This window comes from Hypomesus transpacificus, chromosome 20 (assembly GCF_021917145.1).
Source record: "Hypomesus transpacificus isolate Combined female chromosome 20, fHypTra1, whole genome shotgun sequence".
Taxonomy (NCBI): Eukaryota; Metazoa; Chordata; class Actinopteri; order Osmeriformes; family Osmeridae; genus Hypomesus; species Hypomesus transpacificus.
The window spans coordinates 2885336-2906324 of record NC_061079.1 but is presented as its reverse complement, the minus strand read 5'-3'; the positions used below and the strand labels follow the sequence as shown (position 1 = coordinate 2906324).

The following is a 20989-nucleotide window of genomic DNA, read 5'->3' as shown; positions in this document are numbered from 1 at the left end:
CCCCTGCCATCCCCTCCTCTCTCCTTCTTCCACTCCCCCTGCCCTCCCCTCATCCCTCATTCTGCCAGGCACTGTTCTCCTTCTGCTTGCCCCTCCTCCCCCCCCCCCCCTCCTCCCCTCCTCCCCCTCCCCATCCTCCCTCCTAATCCTCCCCCCTTCCTCCCCTCCTTTGCCCCCCTCCTCCTCCCTCATCCCCCCCCTTCCTCCCCTCCTCCTCCCTCCTCCTCCGCCCCTCCTCCCCTCTTCCTCACCTTCCTATTTGATAACAGAATAAGACAAGCACCCTCCTTGCATTCAAACACAGTAAAAGTCATCCTTAAATACCTAACATTCTCAACACAGCTATATGTATCTAAAAGTTTCAGAAATGCAATTGTTTTATCTCAGTCTTAAACTGAAGTAAAGTGGCTGTGTACTGTGCCACAATAATTATCCTCTGTGTTGGTGCAGTCCTGATATGGAGATGTCACAAACCTAAACACAAACAGCTTAGCGATTACAAGGGAGGTATAAACAAAATGCCAATGTTTTTTTGTTTGTTTTTTATTCATGAAAAAAAGATCAAAATTGATTAAAAAAAAGATCAGATTGGGAAGTGACAGGTTCTCGCTGCAGTCAGGTCAGTAAGCAGGCAGCTCCCTCTATTGGTGAGTCATGCAGCTACAGCAGAACACCTTGGAGAGGTGCGGAAGAAGCCTGCGGAAGAAGCCTTTAATAGACTTCTTCTTCTGTTTCTGTTCCTCTTCTCCTGGGATGCTGGAGGACTCTGCAAGATCTGGGCCTTGACATGGAAAACCATCACACAACAGGACATAACATCACACACAACTTCAGCACTGTCTATTTACTTGCAACGAGTGTGTGTTTGTGTGTGTTTGTGTGTAAAATGATGGGAGAGCCAACTAAAGCCTATCCTAAATGAACAAATAACCATTCATAATCTCACTTTCACCGTTGAGAGGAGTAACTGTCTTTAGTTTTGTCTTTTTTCCAGTAACAGCCTTGGTTTTCTTTCTCATCTGGGATGGAAGGGAGTGTAAAGACAAACATAATTCCTTTAAATTCTTAAATGTTTTACATTATGTTGACAGGACATAACGACATTGACTGTAACTGTCAGAGGTTCAAATCCCTCGTGTTTGGATTTGAATGAATAAGTCTGCGGAAAAATTACATCTACTGTTTACTACTCATACATAATGTATTCTACACATGCTTACTTGTAACCCATCTTATCCTTGACTCAGTTAAGGTCAGTTCTACTCAGTGCCAGTGTGTGGAGTTATTTTCATCTTACCGATGTGAACCATCGTCGGAGGCTGGAGAGTTTTTTCTTTCCAAGACGGCCCAGATTGGAATTGAAGATGGAAGACCTTTTGAAGGTTTGGGAGGGCACAGGGGGGGATGAAATTGAGTTGGAGGATGAGGAGGAGGAGTGGCAGGACTGGGAGGTGGAGGTCTCCTCAGAAGACCTGTCGATCTTCTCCCAGGCCTTTAACAAGCCTGGGTCTGCAGCTCTATCTCTCTGCTTCCTGGAGATCCTCAGCTCTTCTGGTGATCTGGAGGAGAAGGGACACTCTCTGGCCTTTACCAAACCAAATCTGTCACATCTCTTCTTGACCCTTCCATCTGCTTGAATCTCCATATGGGTCTCACTGGCCTTTACCAAGCCAGAAGACTCCATATCATGTAGCCTCACATCCTCACACAGGGAGCTGGAGCTTCCACCGGCCTTTACCAAGCCAGCAGAGTTCGTAGCATTCTCCTTCTCAAAATGGACGCTAAGATCGGACACGGCAGGAGCGCGCCAGTCCTCGGCGTGGCGGGAGATGACCTTGGCGATGGTCTCAGCCAGGCCACAAATGGCTCCCGTTTGTCCGTGGCGAGCGGAGCGAAGCAGGGCTCTGCTGCTGTTAGCGCTGAGCGACAGCTTAGCATAGGCCGCCTCCAACATGGCGTCCAGGGCGTCTGTGCCGCTGTAGAAAGGGCTCTGAGGCAGGTGCTCCAGGACGAGGCTGATCCCATGTTGGGTCCGGAGAATCCAGCCCACTTCCTGAAGCAGAGTTGCCTCTAGCTGCGAGAAGGTGGGGGCGCTAGAGGTTGAGGGGGACTCCTGGAGGGCCAGGCGGACCAGAAGACCATGCAGCAGGTCCCGCAGGGTCAGGTGGTGTAGGGCACTGGGCCCGGAGGGCTTCCAGACCTTCTCCTGGACGTGAATCTCCAAGGTCTGCAGGGAGGGGGTCTCAGGGGGTCTCGGGGGCAACCAGGGCAGCACCTGGACCACCTCAGGGAGACAAGAAGCTCCATCATCTTTCCAATCTCCCTTGGGATTTATTTGACTGGCAAACTTGATGCCTTTGCTCACACTATCTTTCTCAGACTGGCCTATTTCTAGGTTAATGAAACCTGAACTTAACTCTGGGTCGAGACTTCCTGTTGTGGCTTCAGAGGAGGAGCAGCAAAGGTTAGCGACCCTGGCCATGAACTCAGCATCAAGGCCTGGCACAAAAAAAAAAACACACTCACACATCTAAGTATCCTTGTATTACTATAGCTATTACCTGTACTTTTCTTAAAACAGTATTAATATGGATTGTAAAACACATCCATTTATAACAGCAATATGGCGACATGGTGAGACATTCTATTTCTAAAGAGCATTCCATTTCATGCATTATATTTCTAAAGACCATTCCATTTAATGCATTCTATCATTTGTACTTATTCTGTAACAGTTTGCTCAGTGTTACTAGTTAGGCTACCTGAACACCTGAACATTTCCTTTGGAGTCAATATATTGAATTGAGTAAAATATTTCTCTACCTTTGTTGACAATGGCCATGACCTTTTCTGGGTCACTGCAGGAACACTGAAGGACCCCTGCCATTTTGAGGGTCAACACCTCAGAAATGGCCTCTAGTGCCCTCCTCTGGTCCTGGCTGACAGAGGAAGATGGCCGGTTCCTGCCCACAGTCCCTGGGCTGGGGCCCAGCATCACGCAGTAGGACCCTTCCAGAGACGTGCAGTCGCTGCTGTCATCGCTGTCGCTGCTCTCCCAAGATACATCCCTGATGGAGGTCCTGTCCTTCTTACACATCCATTCGAGATGGTCGTTCACCAGGACACATTCGTCCGGAAGTGAGTTGGTCAGGCCAAGGAAGTTCTCCATTAGTTTCTTGAAAGCCAAGTGGATGAAATTGTACAGGATTGGAGTGAAGAGCTCCCAGTCCAGGTGCTGCTTGGCCTCCGGGTTCTGGATGTTGGGCTTGGAGCGGCAGCGGCGTGTCGAGGGGAATCGTCCCACCTGTGTGTCCAGGAGCAGCTCATAGAGGCGGTCGATCAGCTCCATGGAGAAGCTCTGGATCCTCGCCTGCAACATCCTGGTACACATGTTGCGAGAGGCCAGCAGGCGGCCCAGGTCGTACTCATCCTGGTCCAACAACCCGGCGGAGGATCCTCCTTGGTCATTTTCACAGTCTTCATCATCGGAGACTGATCTGGAGGCTGAGTAGGCCATCCGCACGACGGTGTCCAGCATTTTGTGAGCTGTGAGGTTTAGGTTGTGGCTGTTCGCCTTGCTCCTGGGGCTAGGGCCCCTGGGGCTAGGGCCCCTGGGGCTAGGGCCCTTGGGGCTAGGGCTCTTGGGGCTAGGGCTACTGGAGGCTGACCTGGCCTCCTCCTTCTGCTGCTCCTCTTCCTCCTCCTCGTCGCTAGCCGAGCTGCACTCCTCCTCTGGTCTCCTCTCCTCCTGCTGGGTGCTGAAAAGGAAGCTTTCCTGACACGAGAATGTGCAGGCCTCTTCCTCCTTTCCCTTGACCCAGTTCCCCGGCAGCTCTCCCTGGCTGCGGCTCCTCCTGCTGCTCCTCCCGCTGCTGACCCCCTGGCTCCTCCTCTGTAGGGCCTTCACTTCCTCCGTAACCCGGCTGAGCAGGGACTCGCTCACGCACTCCACTAACAGGGTGAAGTCATTACCGCGTGGCTGCAGGAAGTCCACCTCTCCTTCTGTAATCATCTGCGCAGCTGCGCTGAAGTTCTCCAGGACGAGGTGGATGATGTTGCAGGCACCGGAGATGTTCTGGGGCAGGGAGGCCGTGTCGGCGTCTTGGGGTTGGTTCAGGAAAGAGCGTCTCGTTCTGGCCACCGTCCCCTGGAGGATACCCCCCACCACCCTCACCAGCTCCAGCTTCTCCTTGGTTGATTGAAGCTCATCCCTGGACACAGCCAGCATATCCACAAGTGGGTTGCCCCAGAGTCCCTCTACTTTTATCAAGAATCTGCGAAGTGTAATAGAGTGGCCTTCTCCCTTTCCTATTCCAGCCTTCTCCTATGGTGTGGAACTTAAGTTACGCAAAGGCAATGAAACGTATAAAAAGACCAACTGAGGTATCAGCATGACAAGAGACATGAAAATTGACATTTTGGACAAGATTGCTCAAGCAGTTTTCAAAGTGAAAGCCTATCCTGATCAAGACCAGATTGAGTCAGTTGCTTCTGCTCTCGTCAGTAAGCACCCATGCCTTCGAGAACCCGGCAGCTGTATGGGGTATGAAGGATGGAAAATGAGCATCAAATATAAACTGGGTAATTACAGGTCTAAGCTCCGTGAGGCAGGCTGTATTGAGGTCAGTCTAAACCGGAAAACAAGGAGTGATGGTGACGGTGCAGGGCCTTCTTTGAAGAGACCAAAGCGAGGCGAGATTAACCATGCCCCTGACCATCCAGATAACCATACTGATGACTCATTGGAGGAGCAAAGGCTGGCTCTGGTTGAGGAGTTACAGAAGACGAATAAGAATGTTGCACTCATAAAGCAACAGATGGAGCTGACCTTCTCCCTGAGGCGCAAGGAGATTGTAGAGCTACAGCCTATGGTGTCAGAGGTTCAAGGATGATGGCCTGCTCTGTTTTGCGAGGCAGAGGTGAGAAGCTGAGAAAAGATAATGTGGTCCTGATTGAGTCTGTGCAAAAAGTAAATCTTGATTTTGTTACTTCTGCTCACAGAATCACATTAACATAAGAATGGTGTTGAAATTAAAATTGCTGTCAATTTTGCAACAGATCCAGGCAGAGTTCTATTGGATCACCAACAAGAACCTACCATTTAGAAAAATAACAATGGTTCCCAGTTGATCCTCAGCTGCAGAAGCTAGCTCTAGGGACGTGGAACGTCACCTCGCTGGCGGGAAAGGAGCCTGAGCTGGTGCGCGAGGTGGAGAGGTTTCTGCTGCCCCCGCGACCCGATTCCCGGACAAGAGGCAGATGACGATAACGTCACCTTTAGATATGCGTTCTACTAGAATTTGCTTGATGTGGAAGAAAACTGCGTTTTACCAATACTTCAATCCATGTATACTTTATGCAGTTATACAGTTAATTGTACAATTCAGTTTTAGTCCTCTGCCTAAGTAAATACAAAACGCAGCTGTAACAGAAATTGTTAATTGGCCAATCCCTTTGCGTATTCCTTTTGGCTTTTCTGCATGTTACTTAGATTTTGTTTTAATGTTTTTCATCCATCTTTTTGTGTTTCAGACCAATGACATCACAATACACAGACTACAGAGATACAGGGCCTTCCTCTGTATCTCCGTGATAGTCACGAGAAGCTGTTCAGGAGTTGTCTGGTGAGAATGCAACTTTACATCAGGGGAAGAAGTAAAAGCACAAATACTCTAACATTTGTAAAACCTCTGTCAGTTTGATTTACTAATCATATGTTTGTCTTTCCTGTGTGACATCACAAGGATACTGACCCGGAAGAGGAGCAGACAAAGGGCCTCATTGTGGGGATACTTACTATAATAGAAGATGATCAAAGTACGGCTCCTGCAAGAGTTACAAATGTAGCTGTGGTTCTAGAAGAAGACATCGTCTTACAAGACCTCCCTGACCTGCCAACGGCCTTCGCTTTGCTCTGTGGACCGATATATGCCTTAAACATTCAGTTTCCCAAGGAACTGAGGTACACCTTCGAAACATTTCAGAAGGTATTCTTGGAGCTTGGAACAGATCTCTCTGCAAGAGTCAGATCCCTCAAAAACAAAATCCTTCTGTAATCCAATTCCGATTCTTCTTCTAATGTTGGGCCAGGTTTTAATTGTTAATGTTCTTGCTGCCCAATTGTGGACTGTAATCTAACCTTGCTGTTGTTACTTAGTATTTAAGTAAAAAAACAAACAAAACAAAAAACTAATATGTTAACTGACATCCACAACTACTTCTGTCCAGGCAACACTGTTTATTTAAATAGTTCAGCATTTTTTAAGTGGGATTCCATGAGTTACCTATGCGTAGTTAATCTGTTCCCTTATGGAGATGGCGATGAGTGCAGTCACTATAAGGAGATAGGGGAAATGTAGCTGTGGCAGAAGTCAGCTTTGTACTGTGGGGTGAGTAGAAAAAAAGCGTTTTTACCACATAGAAAATTCTTACCTAAAAATTAAAAGAATATCTGTTCAAGTGTACATGAAATTTAGCATTTTGTCTCTGCTTTAGTTTGCTACCAGACAGATGTTTATTTTTGCACTTACACAAACTACACTTTAAAGTGTAGTTTGATCTGTACACACATCTGTATTTGTCTGGATTTCAAGGATTTCATTGTGTGAATTGTTGATGCACAAATAGTATTTTAATACATATAGCATTTTCTGCAACATTTTAAATGTACTGTTTGGCCTGATTGGGTCAGTTATGGCTCTCGGCATTTGATACAGTTGAATAAAAAAAGCTTTGAATCAATACATTTTATATGATTATTTGCATGTGCAAACCCTGGGTTCTAAAGATGTTACAAAGCACAATCATGAGTCACTGCAACTTGGAAGTTGAGTGGAGATAAGAAAGGTTTTAAAGTCATTACAACGTATTGTTATGAGTTACTGCAACTTCGAGTTTAGTTGTCAGTGAGGTCAAGTCCTCGAGACGTCAGTCTCACAATCGTAATTGACAACTTGATAAATAAAGGTTATGTGACAAATGTGTCGATGTTTAAGTGTAAAAAATATATTATCAAATATTATGAACAACGTAACGTCTTTGCTATATTACATTCATAATATTTATGTTCCGGTTCTTATACCAATATTCTCGTAAAAAGTTGGGTTCAGTATGGCCTCGTGGTAAGAGCTCTGCCATACAGTCTGGTCTTGCAAGTTCGAATCTTTGTGATCTTCTTTTAGAGGAAGTATGTCTGCTAAATGAATAAATTATGATTTGATAATGTAGACTATCAGCTCAGGTTTTGAAACATGCTTTTGCAACTGGAAAGGGATCGCCACATTTGAAGGCTGGTAAAACTAGAGAAAGATGTATGTGCTTGTGTACACCTACTCTCTCACATCTATATCCAGCTCTGTCTATCTAGCTCTGTCAATCTATCTGTATCTCTGGCTCTGTCAATGAATGTATTCTATAGCGTCCGTAAATATGCCTGTCTCCTCCCTATAACCTACAGTATTAGTTATTTCTGATAACTATTTCTGTCTTTTTAAGCGTTTGAATAAAACCCGTTTGTCTCAGCTGCTCGTGTGACGTCCAAAGCTTCGGACATCACTTCGACTCTGATCACAAGGTTTTTGCCCATTTAAAGCCAGGCTCGACACATTTGTGTCGGTACCAATTGTTTCGAAAGGTCGACACCGCTTCGTGAGCACGATATCGAGCGTAACATCACTAGTTAAGGATTCTGCCATGTCCCCGGCCTAAGCCAGACCGGGTTCTAGTCTGTTTCTTCCAGCTCCATTCATCCATTCCGCTTCTTCACTCCCTCCCGGTAACTCAACTCACCTGCGGCTCATTCCCTCATCAACACCACAGCCTTTAAACCCCGGATTGTTACCCACTACTCGCCAGTTTGTTGAATCACCAACCCCACGTCTGCATTCCTGGCTTTCCGTGTTTTTTTTTACTAGACTACGCCGTTGGATAACTAGCTATAACAAGATGGCAGCTACAGTAGCGCACATGCTAGCAGGCATAATGTTCACCTGGAGGCTGGATGTAATGGTTGTGATCCGCCTTCCCAAAGGGAAATACCCAATAAATAATAAAAACATGTGAGAGAGAATACAGGTTGAACCTTGCAAATGGCATGTACACCCAATTAACTACTATTTAACTGCATAGGAACACTTCGCATTAAAGTTAGATTAAGTCCCTTGTAACTTAATAGCAACACTTAACAATAAAGTAAGAATAACTATCATGTCACTACATAGAATTTGACCTATTGTGAAAAAAGAATACCATTTTATATTGTGCTTAGCGTTATAAGTTATCATGCACGTACAAGAAGGCACAATATGGTGAAGAAATCAATGGAAACAATGACCTACCAGAGAAACTTCAATTAATTAGTTTGATGTCATTTATTTAGCAGGTTTATTGCTTTGGAAAGATTGATATGTACTGTCTATTGATTAATAATAGAATGAAGAATATCATATAAACATTTAGTGTATATATAATAATATAACCCCTTGCGTCAGCTGGTACTGTATATACAGACATCTTGATGGCAAGATTTTGGTTTTGAAGTGAGAAAGAAAGCTTTAATACCATGCCAGGTATTCAAACAATGGTTAAGTGTCCTTCATGGTTCTATATCATCCCCATGGTGTTTAGTGCCAGGCTGTGTCTGGTCAGGGTTCGTAGATGTTGGTGTAGATGTCGCCATCATCCATCTGGTAGATGTTCTCCGCAGCCATCTCTCTGTTGTACAGACCCTGGCTGGACACTGAGCTCCTGTAGCGCACTGAGCTGCCAGTCTGCTGAGATCTGGAGAGGAGGCGAGGGATGGTCAGAGCATGGGAGGAGGGGAAGGGTGGGTAGGTAGGTAAAGTGAGGTGAGGACAGGAGAGGAGTAGAGATGAAGGGAGAAGAGACGAGAAGGGGAGAGGTTTTATAAATCCTATTAACCACAGCACCTTCTTATGAGCCTACACCAAACAGTTTGAGTCCAAGCCGAACACCAAGAACTATGACGATAACAAGGAATCATCGATTAGCAGCCTCCGATGACCTTCAGTTTCAGAGTAGAACTAGTGGGGTCATGAGTCAGTGTGGAGGATAGCAGAAGCAGTTGCTACCACATCCGACGTGACTACTCGCACTGTGATCTTCTCACGGGCGGTGAGTCAGACTTTCAGTTTACCCACACAATTTGTGAATTTTCTGTTTCAGACTAACTCAATGTGTTGGATTTACCGCAGAGTTCAAATGAATGGGGAGTTTGATCAGTTGCAGCAGTATTAAATGCATAAATCAAGTGCATCCAAAAGGTCTGCTAAAAGCATTTAACCCTGAGTTAAAAACTGTAAGGCAGAGTTGAACTTACAATGCCAGTGCCATCCTCAACTGTTTCCTTCGTTGTCCTGGAGATGCATCGGAATATATTTAGTTGCACAGTTTTGTATCGTAGTTGATGACACATTATCTGATTTCAATGATTATAGTTAATGATACACAAACTTTTATTTAATGAGAGTCTAAATATATATTTTATCAACATATTTTGTATTAAGTGAAGATTATAAAAAATATGTGTAAAACATTTTATGAATGGCAACTAAGACCAAATTGTTCCAAATATGCAATATTTAAACCATTAAGAAAAAAGTGGATTTAATCAGATCAGTCATATAATTGCAAACATGCACATGACACATTTCTGTGTATTTAATCTATATGTAATTGTTGATATGATTCAATATGTTTATGTTATTGTGGATATATTTGTGTATATATGATATGTGTGTTGTTGGAAATATGTGTACATACCAAGAAGGAAGACCAGACTGAGAGCCCCGATGACCAGGAGAAGCAGCATAGCACACACCAGGATGACTGGCAGAGACACATCTCCACTCTGATCCTGGCAAACAAAACCACAGTTAATTATATTATTATTAAATAATAATAATTCATGTATCGTCTAAATAATCGTTAATCAATGCGATATTGTGTTTGTTCATTTGCCTTGTATTCATTAATTCATTCGTTTTTGTTTATTATTCTTTCAATTCTTTCTCAAAATCAGTTTAGAGCAAACCAAAATTTTGTTTCCACTATAACAGAAGTAGAGTTTAGCTGACTCAGGCTGTGCTACTAACAGACTCTGACTCGCTGGAATGGGATGTTGACACATCTTGTGATTCCGTAGAGTTGGCAGTCACGTGACCTACACAAGCAGGAAGTGAAAGTATTAGGCAAGGAGCTATCCTGAGAATCACCTTGTAAATTATGTCTAAGTGCTCAAATGTCTTTAAACGCATTACCTTTAAATTTAAAGGTTTAAATGTATGTATTATAATTTACATCTGATATGTTCCATATACTGTAGAACATTTGTAAAAAGTGTTATTTTACATAAAATAAAAATAAGTTTACATTGCGAGTGATTGGCTGGTGTCACGGACACAAGGTCGGGTATCCTGGTTGTGGTTGGCAAAAAGGCTGCAAGCAGAAGGAACAGTTACAGGAAGACTTTGCCTCTATGTATTTACCTTTTAAAGTGACTTTAGTTTAAGCACGACCATCAACTCTATGACACAGCTGCGGTTATGCAGCAACAGATTACAACAAAAGAACTGCAAAAACATCTTACAAATCTGTTCACATTGCCTAAGCCCCAGAAAAAAATCCTTACTTTTCTCCATGGTCAACCTGACTTCACTCTTCATGTCGTTGAACCAGCCTGGTATTTCCACTCTGCACCCATACAGCCCTGCATCTCTCTCTGTGGTGTTTAGGATGGTCAGGGAGATGTCACCCTGCTTCAGGTCTCCAGACAGCAGATACCTGATGGAGGTTCTTTTTGTTACTGCTGATCCGTCACTGGAGAGGATCTGGTTGTCACACCCAGAGGATGGAAGCGCTCCTCTCCCCCAGCACATGTGAAGAACTCCGTGATAGGAGGCATCATATCTGCACGGCAGAGTCACATTCTGGCCTTCAACACCGACCACCTGTAGAGCACCACATTGACTGACTGGGACACAGAGAGAACGAGATGTAATCATTCAAAGGTAAAATAGATAGAGAAACGAAAAAGGAGAAATAAGCCGATAGAGACAGACAGAGAAAGAGAGCGAGAGGAGAGAGAAGTATTTAAATTAAGGTAAGTTAAAAACTGTATGCAACATTACATCTTGGAAAGGAGAGGAGTTTAATATGAACTGTTAACATTTACCTGTTAGTAGGTAGATGATAAGCCAGGCTGCACTGTAGATTATCTTCATGGTGATATGATCACATCCTCACACACAAGCTCCTTTTAGAGGCATACTGGGGAGAAAGAGATACATGGAGAGAGACATTCACACATGCACACCCATCAGTTGTGCTGTCTCTGTGTCTGGGTGTCACAGCCCTTTAGCAGGAGACAAACCACAAGGTCACATGACTCCCCCCCCCCCCCCCCCCCCCCCCCATTGGCCTAAATACTGAAGCGCACATACATTCGTTCTGACTGTTGGCTCAGACTAACAGCCTCACCTTTTACTTCTGTCAATCAGACACGCATTCAACCAATAGCCGAAACCAACTTATGAGGGAGGGCCAAGTGAACTCACTCAGTCACACTAACTACAGCAGCCGAGCCGAGGGGTCGAGAGGAATAACAGGAAGTTATACTTTACAGTTTTTCTTGATAGCTAAAACACATTTCTTTACTTATTGTATATTTTATTTTAATTGTATTCCACTTAGTATTGCTAGTTTATGTATCCTTAGTATAGTTAGACCACATATTTAAATGTAAGATTCCTATATGTTTACTGTATGCACCTTCCTGCCAAAGCAAATTCCTTGTCTGTGCAAACTTTCATGGAAAATAAATCCCATTCTGATTCTGATTGAAACAGTCAACAATTTTCTCAAAACTGTAAACACAAAACCAGATATTCAAACTCCATTTCCAAAACCTCTGACTCTTCTGGCAAAATCAAACCCTCGCCCCTAATCCATGTAACTTGTGCTCCACAATGTTTTCAGATCATAAACACAGCAAATCACTATATAAACCCTATGGAGCAATCATTAGACACAACACAAAAAAAATGGAGAACACAGCATCCAGGCCATGTAGTTACATGTAAGACAAATGTGTTTATGTATACACAGTGAAGGCATTTACGTAGCAATAAAGAAAATGGATTTTGTGTGTTGAAACACTGGATTTTGGTGTTTCAACACCCATTGACACTTCCCTGTTGTATGACTATGTTTAGCCTGTGTTCTGCATCTCTTTTTCACTAACCGTCTCTGGAGGAGGGGATCCCTCAGTGAATTGCTCCTCCCAAGGTTTCTTCAGGTTTCTTTTTTTCTGGGAGTTTTTCCGTCTTCCTTGAGGGTTGAGGTTGGCTGAGTGGCAGTTCTATTGGCGTGCGTAAAGCCCTCTGTGACATTGCTTGTAAAAAAGGGCGATACAAATACTTTAAATTGGATTTTACGTATTTGAGAAAAACTCTTCAATTGGGTTGAGAAAAGGGCTGTATGGTGGAAGGCAAACATTTACAGTAAAATATGCTGGTTGATGTTGAAACATTCTTGTATACGGACACCACGGTGAAAGCTGACATTGTACCAAACCACCATTACAAAAAAGTGTGAACAATTTTGAATCATTTTGTTTTGCAGATGACAACTGTGTTGTCCCACACCGCAGAGTCGGAGATTTCGAGAACACATTTCTAATATCCCAATAAGTTACCATTCCCACTACAAGGTTTTCCCAGCAACTTTCACATGTTAGTCCTGGTGTTCTGGCACATAATCAGGTGTTATGAAGTGTGTGTGTGAATGTGTGTGTCTTGGCACACAGCAAGAAAATGAGGGCGGAAGAGTCAGACGCACACACACTCAACCTCCTCTACTAATTGCTTAAGAAGACACAAAGAAGAAGATAAATGGAGAACTTAGAAAAAATAACAGATCAGCTGGTAGACATTGAAAACTTTTAACATTTTATTATCATCCAAATTCATTGCAGTGCACATTTTATTAGTTTTTACATTCTCTTAAACAAAAATATAACAAGTATTTACAACCACTGGTAAAAACAAAAAAACGAGCATACAAGCAAATGACAGTCTTTCTAAAAGACATAAATTAAGCACAACGGGAGAAGCAATGGAGACAAAGCTCCACAGATAAACCACAGAACCTAAATAATACTTTTGTCATTCAAATGAGATGAGTGCAGTAAATATGCTTCGGTCTGAACATAGTGTGGTGCCCGTCTGTTTAACCCCTGCATTGGCGTGATGCTACAGAAAAAAAGACACATCTCACTTCCTGCCTTCCAGATAACAGGAAGTTAGGGTGCAGGAACAAGGTGAGTGAGGTGAGGAAGGAGGGAGTAAAGAAATTAAAACTAAAAGTACATCATACTGTATGTGTAGACAGGGAGAATAAAAAAGGATATTTCAACAAAAAGATTTTGTTTGTTAAAAACATTTAACACTTCTCTATCAAATGACTCAGTAATGTGGTTGACTGAGCAAAGCAAGGGTAGATTGGATGGAAGTTCTGTACAGGGCATTGGTCAATACACTTCCTTCAATATGGAGATATCTATCTCTCAGGGCTGCCATGGAAAATACTAACTAAATCAATCTTCCCCTCTTTTGTAGCCCTTTGTAGGCTGAGGGAAATATTCAGGAGAATATTCAGTCAGCTATTACATGGGACACAATTCCTGATGATGCCCCTACTGGCCAGTGTGAGGGAGTGAAGACGTGACCAAGAGGGTGGTTGAGGGATGGAGACTGAGGCAGAGGGATTGAGGCAGGGAGGCTGCGTGACAGAGGCAGGGAGGCTGAAGCACAAGGACAGAGGCAGGAAGGCTGAGACCGGAGAGAGATACAGACTCTATAACACAAACATAACAGGACCAGCAGAGAAGAATAGGATTTATGTATACAGTAACACAGTGTCCTAACAGCAAGTAAGCGTCCGACTATCGCGTCACATCCGACGCTGTCTGTCCACGCCGTATCCGTCGTATTTACTTCTGTTAAGTCATGTAAACTAACCATGTCCCTAAGAAACCGTGTCCAACATAGCTTTCAACGCGAGCAACAGGAAGTAAACAGAAACAGCAGAGTCCAGTTAGGACATTCCAATAGAAAACAAAGCACATAAACTGATTTTGTCGCTGATGCTTGCTCAGCATCCAGCGAGGACACGTTGTAACACACACGCAGGGGTGTTCCATCCAGAAATACAACTGTTGCTAGCCTATTCCAACAGTAAAATACATTGTAGAGCCGTAATTCTCTTTGGTATATCATTGAAGTGAAACTTATTTATAAGTTTGCAGTTATGTACTGTCCCGATTATTTTGCCAACCAGACAAAACATTTGATGTTCATAAAAAATACGATAGAGTTGGTTAGCGGGATTATCAGTAATCTTCAGTATTCTGGAACACCATCACTGAGATGGCATCAAAGCAAAAAAAACAACAACAAAAAAAACAACAACAATCCTTAAAGATTCCTGCCCATCAACATGAGAAGGGGCGATCACCATCTTTTTATTTTATTATCACAAAATATTTATAAAATTGTCTTTATATAGGACTCTTTCTCATTCTTTACATGAGCAGTATACATGAATTTATGACAAACCAAAAATATATATGTATAAATTCATATAGACGCACTGTATATATATATATATATATTACCATTAATATTTTCAAGTATTCATAAAGCATAAACGCGTTGTTGTCACATGGTACAGGCAGCTGAAGCTAAATGTAAACACAGTCCAGTTATATCCCCGAAAAAAAGAAAAAAAAAAAAACTTACGCAACCAAACCCTTTACTGAGTTAAAGTTAATAGAGTCAAATGGGGAGAAAAAAACCTTGAAAGCATAATTCTTTATAAAAATTTGCAAAAATTGCAAAAAGAGTATTGATTTCCCTCCCCCCCCCCCCCAGATGAACAGGAATAAGATGCAAGCCACAGTTTTGATACTTGTTATGGATAGTTTGTTTTCTTCTCTTGAATGAGAGAATAATTAAGACAGATTGCAGCCAAGATGGAGGTGGTCCATTAAAAACCACACAAATACACCAGGTGGACTACACTCTTTCAGTATGTCTTTACTGCAACAACAAAAAGTCACCTGAAAAACACAATTTTTTAAGTTCAGCTTACAAGCTGAATAGATGACCGAATAGATGAGTTGTAGTCTAACAAAAACATAGAAATACAGAAACAACATTTTGCAAGTGTATGTGTGTGTGAATACTGATATCTGATTGGCTAGGTGGGTGACTTGTCTTTTAACCACAATGCCGTTTTTTTTTATTTATTGCACTGATTTGAATCGAAAAACACTGATGTACTGATGTATTTATCCTCCTAACTCGTTAAAAACGTCTTCTAATAATTACACAGCACACTGTAGATGGACACAGTGTCGCTTAAGTACCCCTTATTGTGCTGACACAGACGGAAGGAGGATGGAGAACAGTAGACACACACAATCACATCTGTCTGAAGCAAAGCAACTAGAAGCAGCATCTCATACAGCTGGACAAATTACAACACCGCACACACGCACCTCTGTAAATGAGAGGTATGGATATTCTCACTGCCTCTCCAACTTCAACATGGTGATAGTAGAGAAGAAGAAATAAAGCCTTTTCCCAGCTCATGTCAATCTTGTTTGCAATCTTGCTGCTTTCCTCCCCACAACAAACCTGGCAACAAAGTATTACCAGTCAATGGCAGGGGGAAAGTGTATCTGTGATACAGACATTGACATGAAACATTTAAACCCCCCCCCCCCCCCACTGGACAACATGAAAAGCAAATAAACAGTACATGTTGACGGTCTAGAAAAAGTAAAAAATCGGTTGATCTTTGACCCTATGGGTGGGGTGTTTTATCTTCCATCTTCCCCTCCTCTCCTTTCTTCTTCTGTTCTGCTGCTATTACCATTCCCCCTTTGTATCACATCCCACCTTAGTCAGTTCTCTAACTAGTTCCTACGGCCGGGAGGAAGTGACATTATACTGTGGTCAGTGGCAAGAAAGAGTTCTGTTCCGAAAGACTGAACACCGCCGTTTAAAATGGAGTAGAAAGAGATGATTGTACAAGCCCCGCGAGAGCATCATAGACCATCATGACCTCACAGGAAGGGGAGGGGACCAGGAGTGTGCTTGTTGGCCCATACTGCTTCGGCTTTAGACCCTTCGGTATATCTGGACCGCAGTTACACTGCAGAGACCTGTTCATCTGCAAACACACAGGAGAGAAGAGGGTTGATATCACACACATACAGATTATATTAACACTGAACCAAATCAAAGAGTATAAAAGACAAGAGGCGAAGCTCTGGTGTGTTTTTGACAATCGCCACTAGATGGCGAAAAGGTTGCAATGCCACCATTTTGGACTGTGAGTTATAGTCAAAGAGTATAGAAGCACTTGCTGCTTCTATAAGAATGTAAGAAGTTCAGACAGAATTCTTTTACCAGATATTTCCTCAGAAATGCATTTGTGCAATTTTCATCTGTAAAAAGTACTTGGTTTATCCTAGGCTCATAGGATTTGCCACTTTGTATAAATATAAGAGCTGTTTATTTAAAATTTGCTACAAACGTTTTTATAATCCAAGATGTTACCTCCTTTGTCCATAATATGTCAAATTGACCATATTCCTTTATCCCACCAGTCTTCTATAAATAAAGATGTTCTATCTGATAATATACATCTATTGTTCCAAATTGAAATATTATGTGGGCTACAATTGTGCTTCAATATTAGTTTCCAATATAGAAGGACCTGTTGGTGGAAAGTCGAAAGTTTTAAAGGCAGCTTGGAAATTAGAACAAATTTGTAAAATACCGACATTAATACCGACGATAAGACATTTTATACCAAAAATGATGATACATTTTTTGTAAAGATTTGCAACCATTTAAATTTTAGCACTGTTCATAATGTCAAAATGAATTGTGTTCAGTCCACCATCTTCATAATCTTTTAGAATGTCATTTTACGTAATGACATTTGTTTTTCCAAATATAATCCAAATTCTTCTTATTAATATATTTTTGCTAAGATTGCCAGCGAATGGCTTGGGTTAATAACTATTGAGAGGCTTTCCACTTAAAAAATATAATTCTTCCAAATATTTTTATGTTTCTTTGGAGCCAGTTATTCAGTATTAACTTGTACAAATGTAGCCTACTTAGCAAGTAAATAAATAGTATGAATATTTATGCAAGCTATATAGGCCTATATAATAGTTTGGCCTATGTAATGTTTGGAGTGATGTTTTACTGGATTAACAGTCAAAAATGGCGGATGTGTAGGACTGCTGCTGGGCACAGATGTTGCAATGGGACGTTCTATTGAGCTTCGCCTCTTGTTTTCTATACTCTTTTCCCCGGAAGTCATCTCCTATGTGTGACCATTATTGACTCAATATACCACTATCGCCCTCTGAAGGGCAAACAGAGAAATGTTCCAGGTCTCTGAAACCTATGCCCTGCAGCCCCGGCCGGTCTATCTACCAAACCTGTCTTCTTTTCTATCAGAAGATTGTGCTCACAAACAGAGGACTGCTTTAGCTCCATAAAACTTTTTTCTGGTCTCCCTCCTGCCGGGTCTGTCTACAAAACGTACCCTCCTCACTATCAGCTGGGCCTTGCGGGGGCAGGCAGGCACTGGGAGGCCAGGAGGGCCCTTGGCCCAGGTGGTGGGGGGCCATCCTGTGAGGGTCCCCTAGCCCTCCCATCCCCCCGGGGCTCTGCAGCAGTTTGCTCCTCTGCAGTGCCTCGCTATAGCCTGGGGGTCTGAGGTGAGTGGGCCGGGGCAGGGGGGAGGCATCCGCCATTCCTCCAAGGGTTACCCCCACATCCCCCAGGGTCAGCCCTTGGTAACCCGGAGGGGTTGGGGGGGGGGCCCGGTACCGCTCGTCCTTGCTCGGGGAGGTGACACAGTACACTGGGATGGAGGGGGGAGTTATGGAGATGAAAAAGGGAGGAAGTGAGGAGAGGAGGGGAGAGGAGAAAATAAAGAAAAATGAAAAAAAAAATATCAATGTGATGTTCACAAACATGAAACAACCATCTACTGAAGACAGCCGTACTAAAAGTCAAGCAGTCAAAGAAAGACACACATTGGGAGGTGGGGCTGGCTGTGATCCCTTACCTATCAAGCCCTTCTCTGTGCTCGATGTCACCATTTTATAGGCTGCATCTGTGCTTGCTGTCCTTTCAGGCCCCTCTCCCTGAGGAGCAGAGGTCTCAGCCGCTCGTCGTTTAATTGTTCCGTAGCTTCCTTCGTACGTGTCCGACAGCGAACTGGAAGACGCCCAGCTCTGCCGTGATTGGTTATGGTCCGAGCTATCACTGGAGTGTCTATTGGCCGTGGGGTCATCCGCCCCGGCAACCATCACCGTCGGCACTGCCCATGACGGTGTTGCAATCCCCTCAAGCTCCGCGATTGGTCCGGCCAGCTGGGTGTGTCTGAAGCCTATCAAGTGGGAATGGTCCCAGGGCCGTGACTGGCCGGACGGAAGGTTCTGGAAGTTGTCGTGGGAGTTGCTGGAGCATGAGGTCCAGCTGCCACGCCCACTGTCAGCCACGGAGTCCAAGGAGGTGTGGTCTGGAGTCAGCTCCTCCGCACTGGGGGAGGAGGTGAAGGTGGAGGTGCGCATTACAGGACCTCGGGTACATGGAGATGAACTGGGGGGATGTGGGGAAGTGAGAGGAAGAGAGAGAGATAGAGGGTGGAAGGATAGAAAAGCAAACGTGAGAAAGAAAGAGACACAGAGGAAGAGAGGGGGGGAGAAGTAGAAACAGAGACAAAGAGAGAGAGAAACGTTCAGCACAACCCACAACAGGTTAATCCGTTTCATTGATTGCAACATTTCTGGTCATATTCATGACCCTACTGTTCCCAGTCCAAACTGCTGTTTTAACAAAAGCCACATGAATCAAGCCAAATACAAGCCGTTCTAAGATTCCCTACCAAAATATCAGAATTCTTATTGTGTACAGTGAGGAAAAATGAGGCATGAGGCAATGAGTGCAAAATGAATGGGAGTCTATGGAGCTAGACGGCTAAATTGGTCTCTTTCGCCTGATTGTTTATGTTGTTTATTGTTTATTGTTTATAGGTCATGCAAGTTCAACATGGATTATAGGTCGAAAGTTGAATAAACGAGTATTAATGTCCTTTTGATTTCTTACAGGGTGAGTCATTGTTGCCCATAACACGCTACTATTCTGCTAATGAATGCTGATTATATGACGTCATTGACATTTTAAAAGGCTTTTTAGAACAAAAAAGCAACTTTTACAAAATTTAACATCCTGAGAAAAAGTGGATTTTGAGGGGTATAGCTCCATAGACCTCCATTCATTCTGCACTTACTGGTGAGCACCCTCATATGGAAACAGAGTGGAACTGCAATCACTTCAGAAGCCGGAAGTTTCCCGAAAGTTCTCCCCATATTACACATTCTCTGGTTAAAGTCAATGCAGCCAGAGGAAGACTGAGGCCAGCTGTCCTCCGGATGCACGTATATGGTTCTATCACCGACAGTGTTGTTGAGTTACAGTGTTGACCTTCAGTTCAATATTGTGTATTTAATTTAATTGTTTAAACAGTGACATATTCATATTTTTAGTATAGCTGTATTATAGTTAGTTAGTCTCACATAAAAGAAAGATAAGAAATGTCACTGAGGAGGATGAACCTGAAGAGGTGTGTGTGTGATTTACCTCAAGCTGGGCTGGCTTGTGGCTGGGGTTGCGATTTCGGCTTGCTCGCTGGTCTTGCTCAGACAGCGATCGTCTGGAGCGGTGTTGGGCATCGAGTCGACAGAGCAGTTACTGACAAGGCTGGAGCGAGACGAAATCTCACTGTGACTGGAGTCTGACAGTTCTGTTCGGCCTCCAGGGAGTAGAGTATAGCCTGGAGGAGAGGACAGGACAGAGGGAAGCAGGGATGAGGGACAGAGGAGAGCGAGAGCGAGAGAGAGAGAGAGAAAGGGAGAAGGATGCATAGAAAGAGAGAGTGAAGGAGAGGAAGGTTCGTTTCTGAGTTACACACAGACTACTCGGAACACTGTTTACTGTATACTGATTATATGTGTGGCTTTAAAATACCTACACTACTATTAAACTCACAAACATGTTTAATACAAACACTGGAACACTGAGAGCAACGGATATATCCTAACTCACAACTTTGGTTCAACATAATAACAGAATAAAATAGCTTCAAACTGCCATCATAGCTTACACAGAATTTGTGAACTACTGTTTAAAAACACAATGTCCAACAATCTTTCATCCAACCAGTGAATTGCACAGCTCAGACATGTCTCTCAAGTCTCTCTCAAGCTGCCCTCAGCACTGATCCTCAACAGTGGAAAGTGAGCTAGAACTAGAGCTAGAACCTGGAGGTAAAACCAGTGCTTTAACTGGAACTACAACCAGAGCTAGAACCTTCACTAAAACCAGGAATAGTAGCTGAATTAGCTACTAATCTGAATTGGAAACCTGAGAGTTTTCCAGTGTCTGTCTCACTTTCTCACAGCTCCAGCTCCTAGAGATTTACTACAGAGTTCATCTTTACAAGCTGCAACACAGTTACAACCTAATTCTACACTAGAGCTATATTCTCAGTATGTCTGTCCAGCCCTATGAATGAGGTCTATCTTCATAGATAGATCTGCAGAACCAGGTGAAAGGTCCAGGGCTGGCTGATCTCCTGGCCATGAGCTGCCCTAGTCCACTACTCCCTGGCCGGGGTAAGGAGGGCAGGGCCCCCTCCTGGGCTGGAGCTCCTGGAGGTCTGGACACCATCAGCCTCTCCCTAGATTGACTCCTCTCTCTCAGCAGTTTGAAGGGGGATCGCAGCCTCTTTCTGAGGGGGGACTCAAGGGGTCTCCTCCTGCCTTCTCCTGGGTCTAATGGGGGGGTCCCTGGTCTCTCTCTCTGGATCCCTGTAG

The 20989-nt window shown here is 43.6% G+C and overlaps 2 protein-coding genes across 6 annotated transcripts in view; both read right to left on the bottom strand.

The window, feature by feature from the left end:
- Positions 1 to 8351: 8351 nt before the first annotated feature.
- On the bottom strand, positions 8352 to 11366 carry havcr1 (hepatitis A virus cellular receptor 1). The gene is made up of 7 exons (XM_047043156.1): positions 11192 to 11366; positions 10649 to 10990; positions 10390 to 10455; positions 10113 to 10180; positions 9781 to 9874; positions 9338 to 9374; positions 8352 to 8778 (listed from the first exon to the last, which is right to left on the bottom strand). Exons 1-7 carry the CDS (start codon positions 11238 to 11240, stop codon positions 8643 to 8645), a joined length of 792 nt encoding a protein of 263 aa, XP_046899112.1. The 5' UTR covers positions 11241 to 11366; the 3' UTR covers positions 8352 to 8642.
- A 1587-nt stretch (positions 11367 to 12953) lies between these two features.
- Positions 12954 to 20989, bottom strand: part of rapgef6 (Rap guanine nucleotide exchange factor (GEF) 6) — a 78720-nt gene continuing 70684 nt past the window's right edge. For all 5 annotated transcript variants that reach the window (XM_047043345.1, XM_047043348.1, XM_047043346.1 and 2 more), the window contains 4 exons: positions 19755 to 19947; positions 18178 to 18713; positions 17650 to 17970; positions 12954 to 16254 (listed from right to left, as the gene is read on the bottom strand). In XM_047043345.1, the coding sequence (XP_046899301.1) occupies positions 16232 to 16254; positions 17650 to 17970; positions 18178 to 18713; positions 19755 to 19947 (1073 nt within the window). In that variant the 3' untranslated portion in view covers positions 12954 to 16231. The remainder of the gene's footprint in view (positions 16255 to 17649; positions 17971 to 18177; positions 18714 to 19754; positions 19948 to 20989) is intronic.

Bases quoted from the DNA above. Each gene is read 5' to 3' on its own strand.
- havcr1 (XM_047043156.1), bottom strand. From the start codon at position 11,240: ATGAAGATAATCTACAGTGCAGCCTGGCTTATCATCTACCTACTAACA. The intron at 10,456-10,648 runs GTAAGGATTTTT...TTCTGCTTGCAG, and splicing joins CAGGTTGACCATGGAGAAAA to CCTTTTTGCCAACCACAACC. The intron at 9,375-9,780 runs GTATGTACACAT...ATGCATCTCCAG, and splicing joins CAGTCTGGTCTTCCTTCTTG to GACAACGAAGGAAACAGTTG.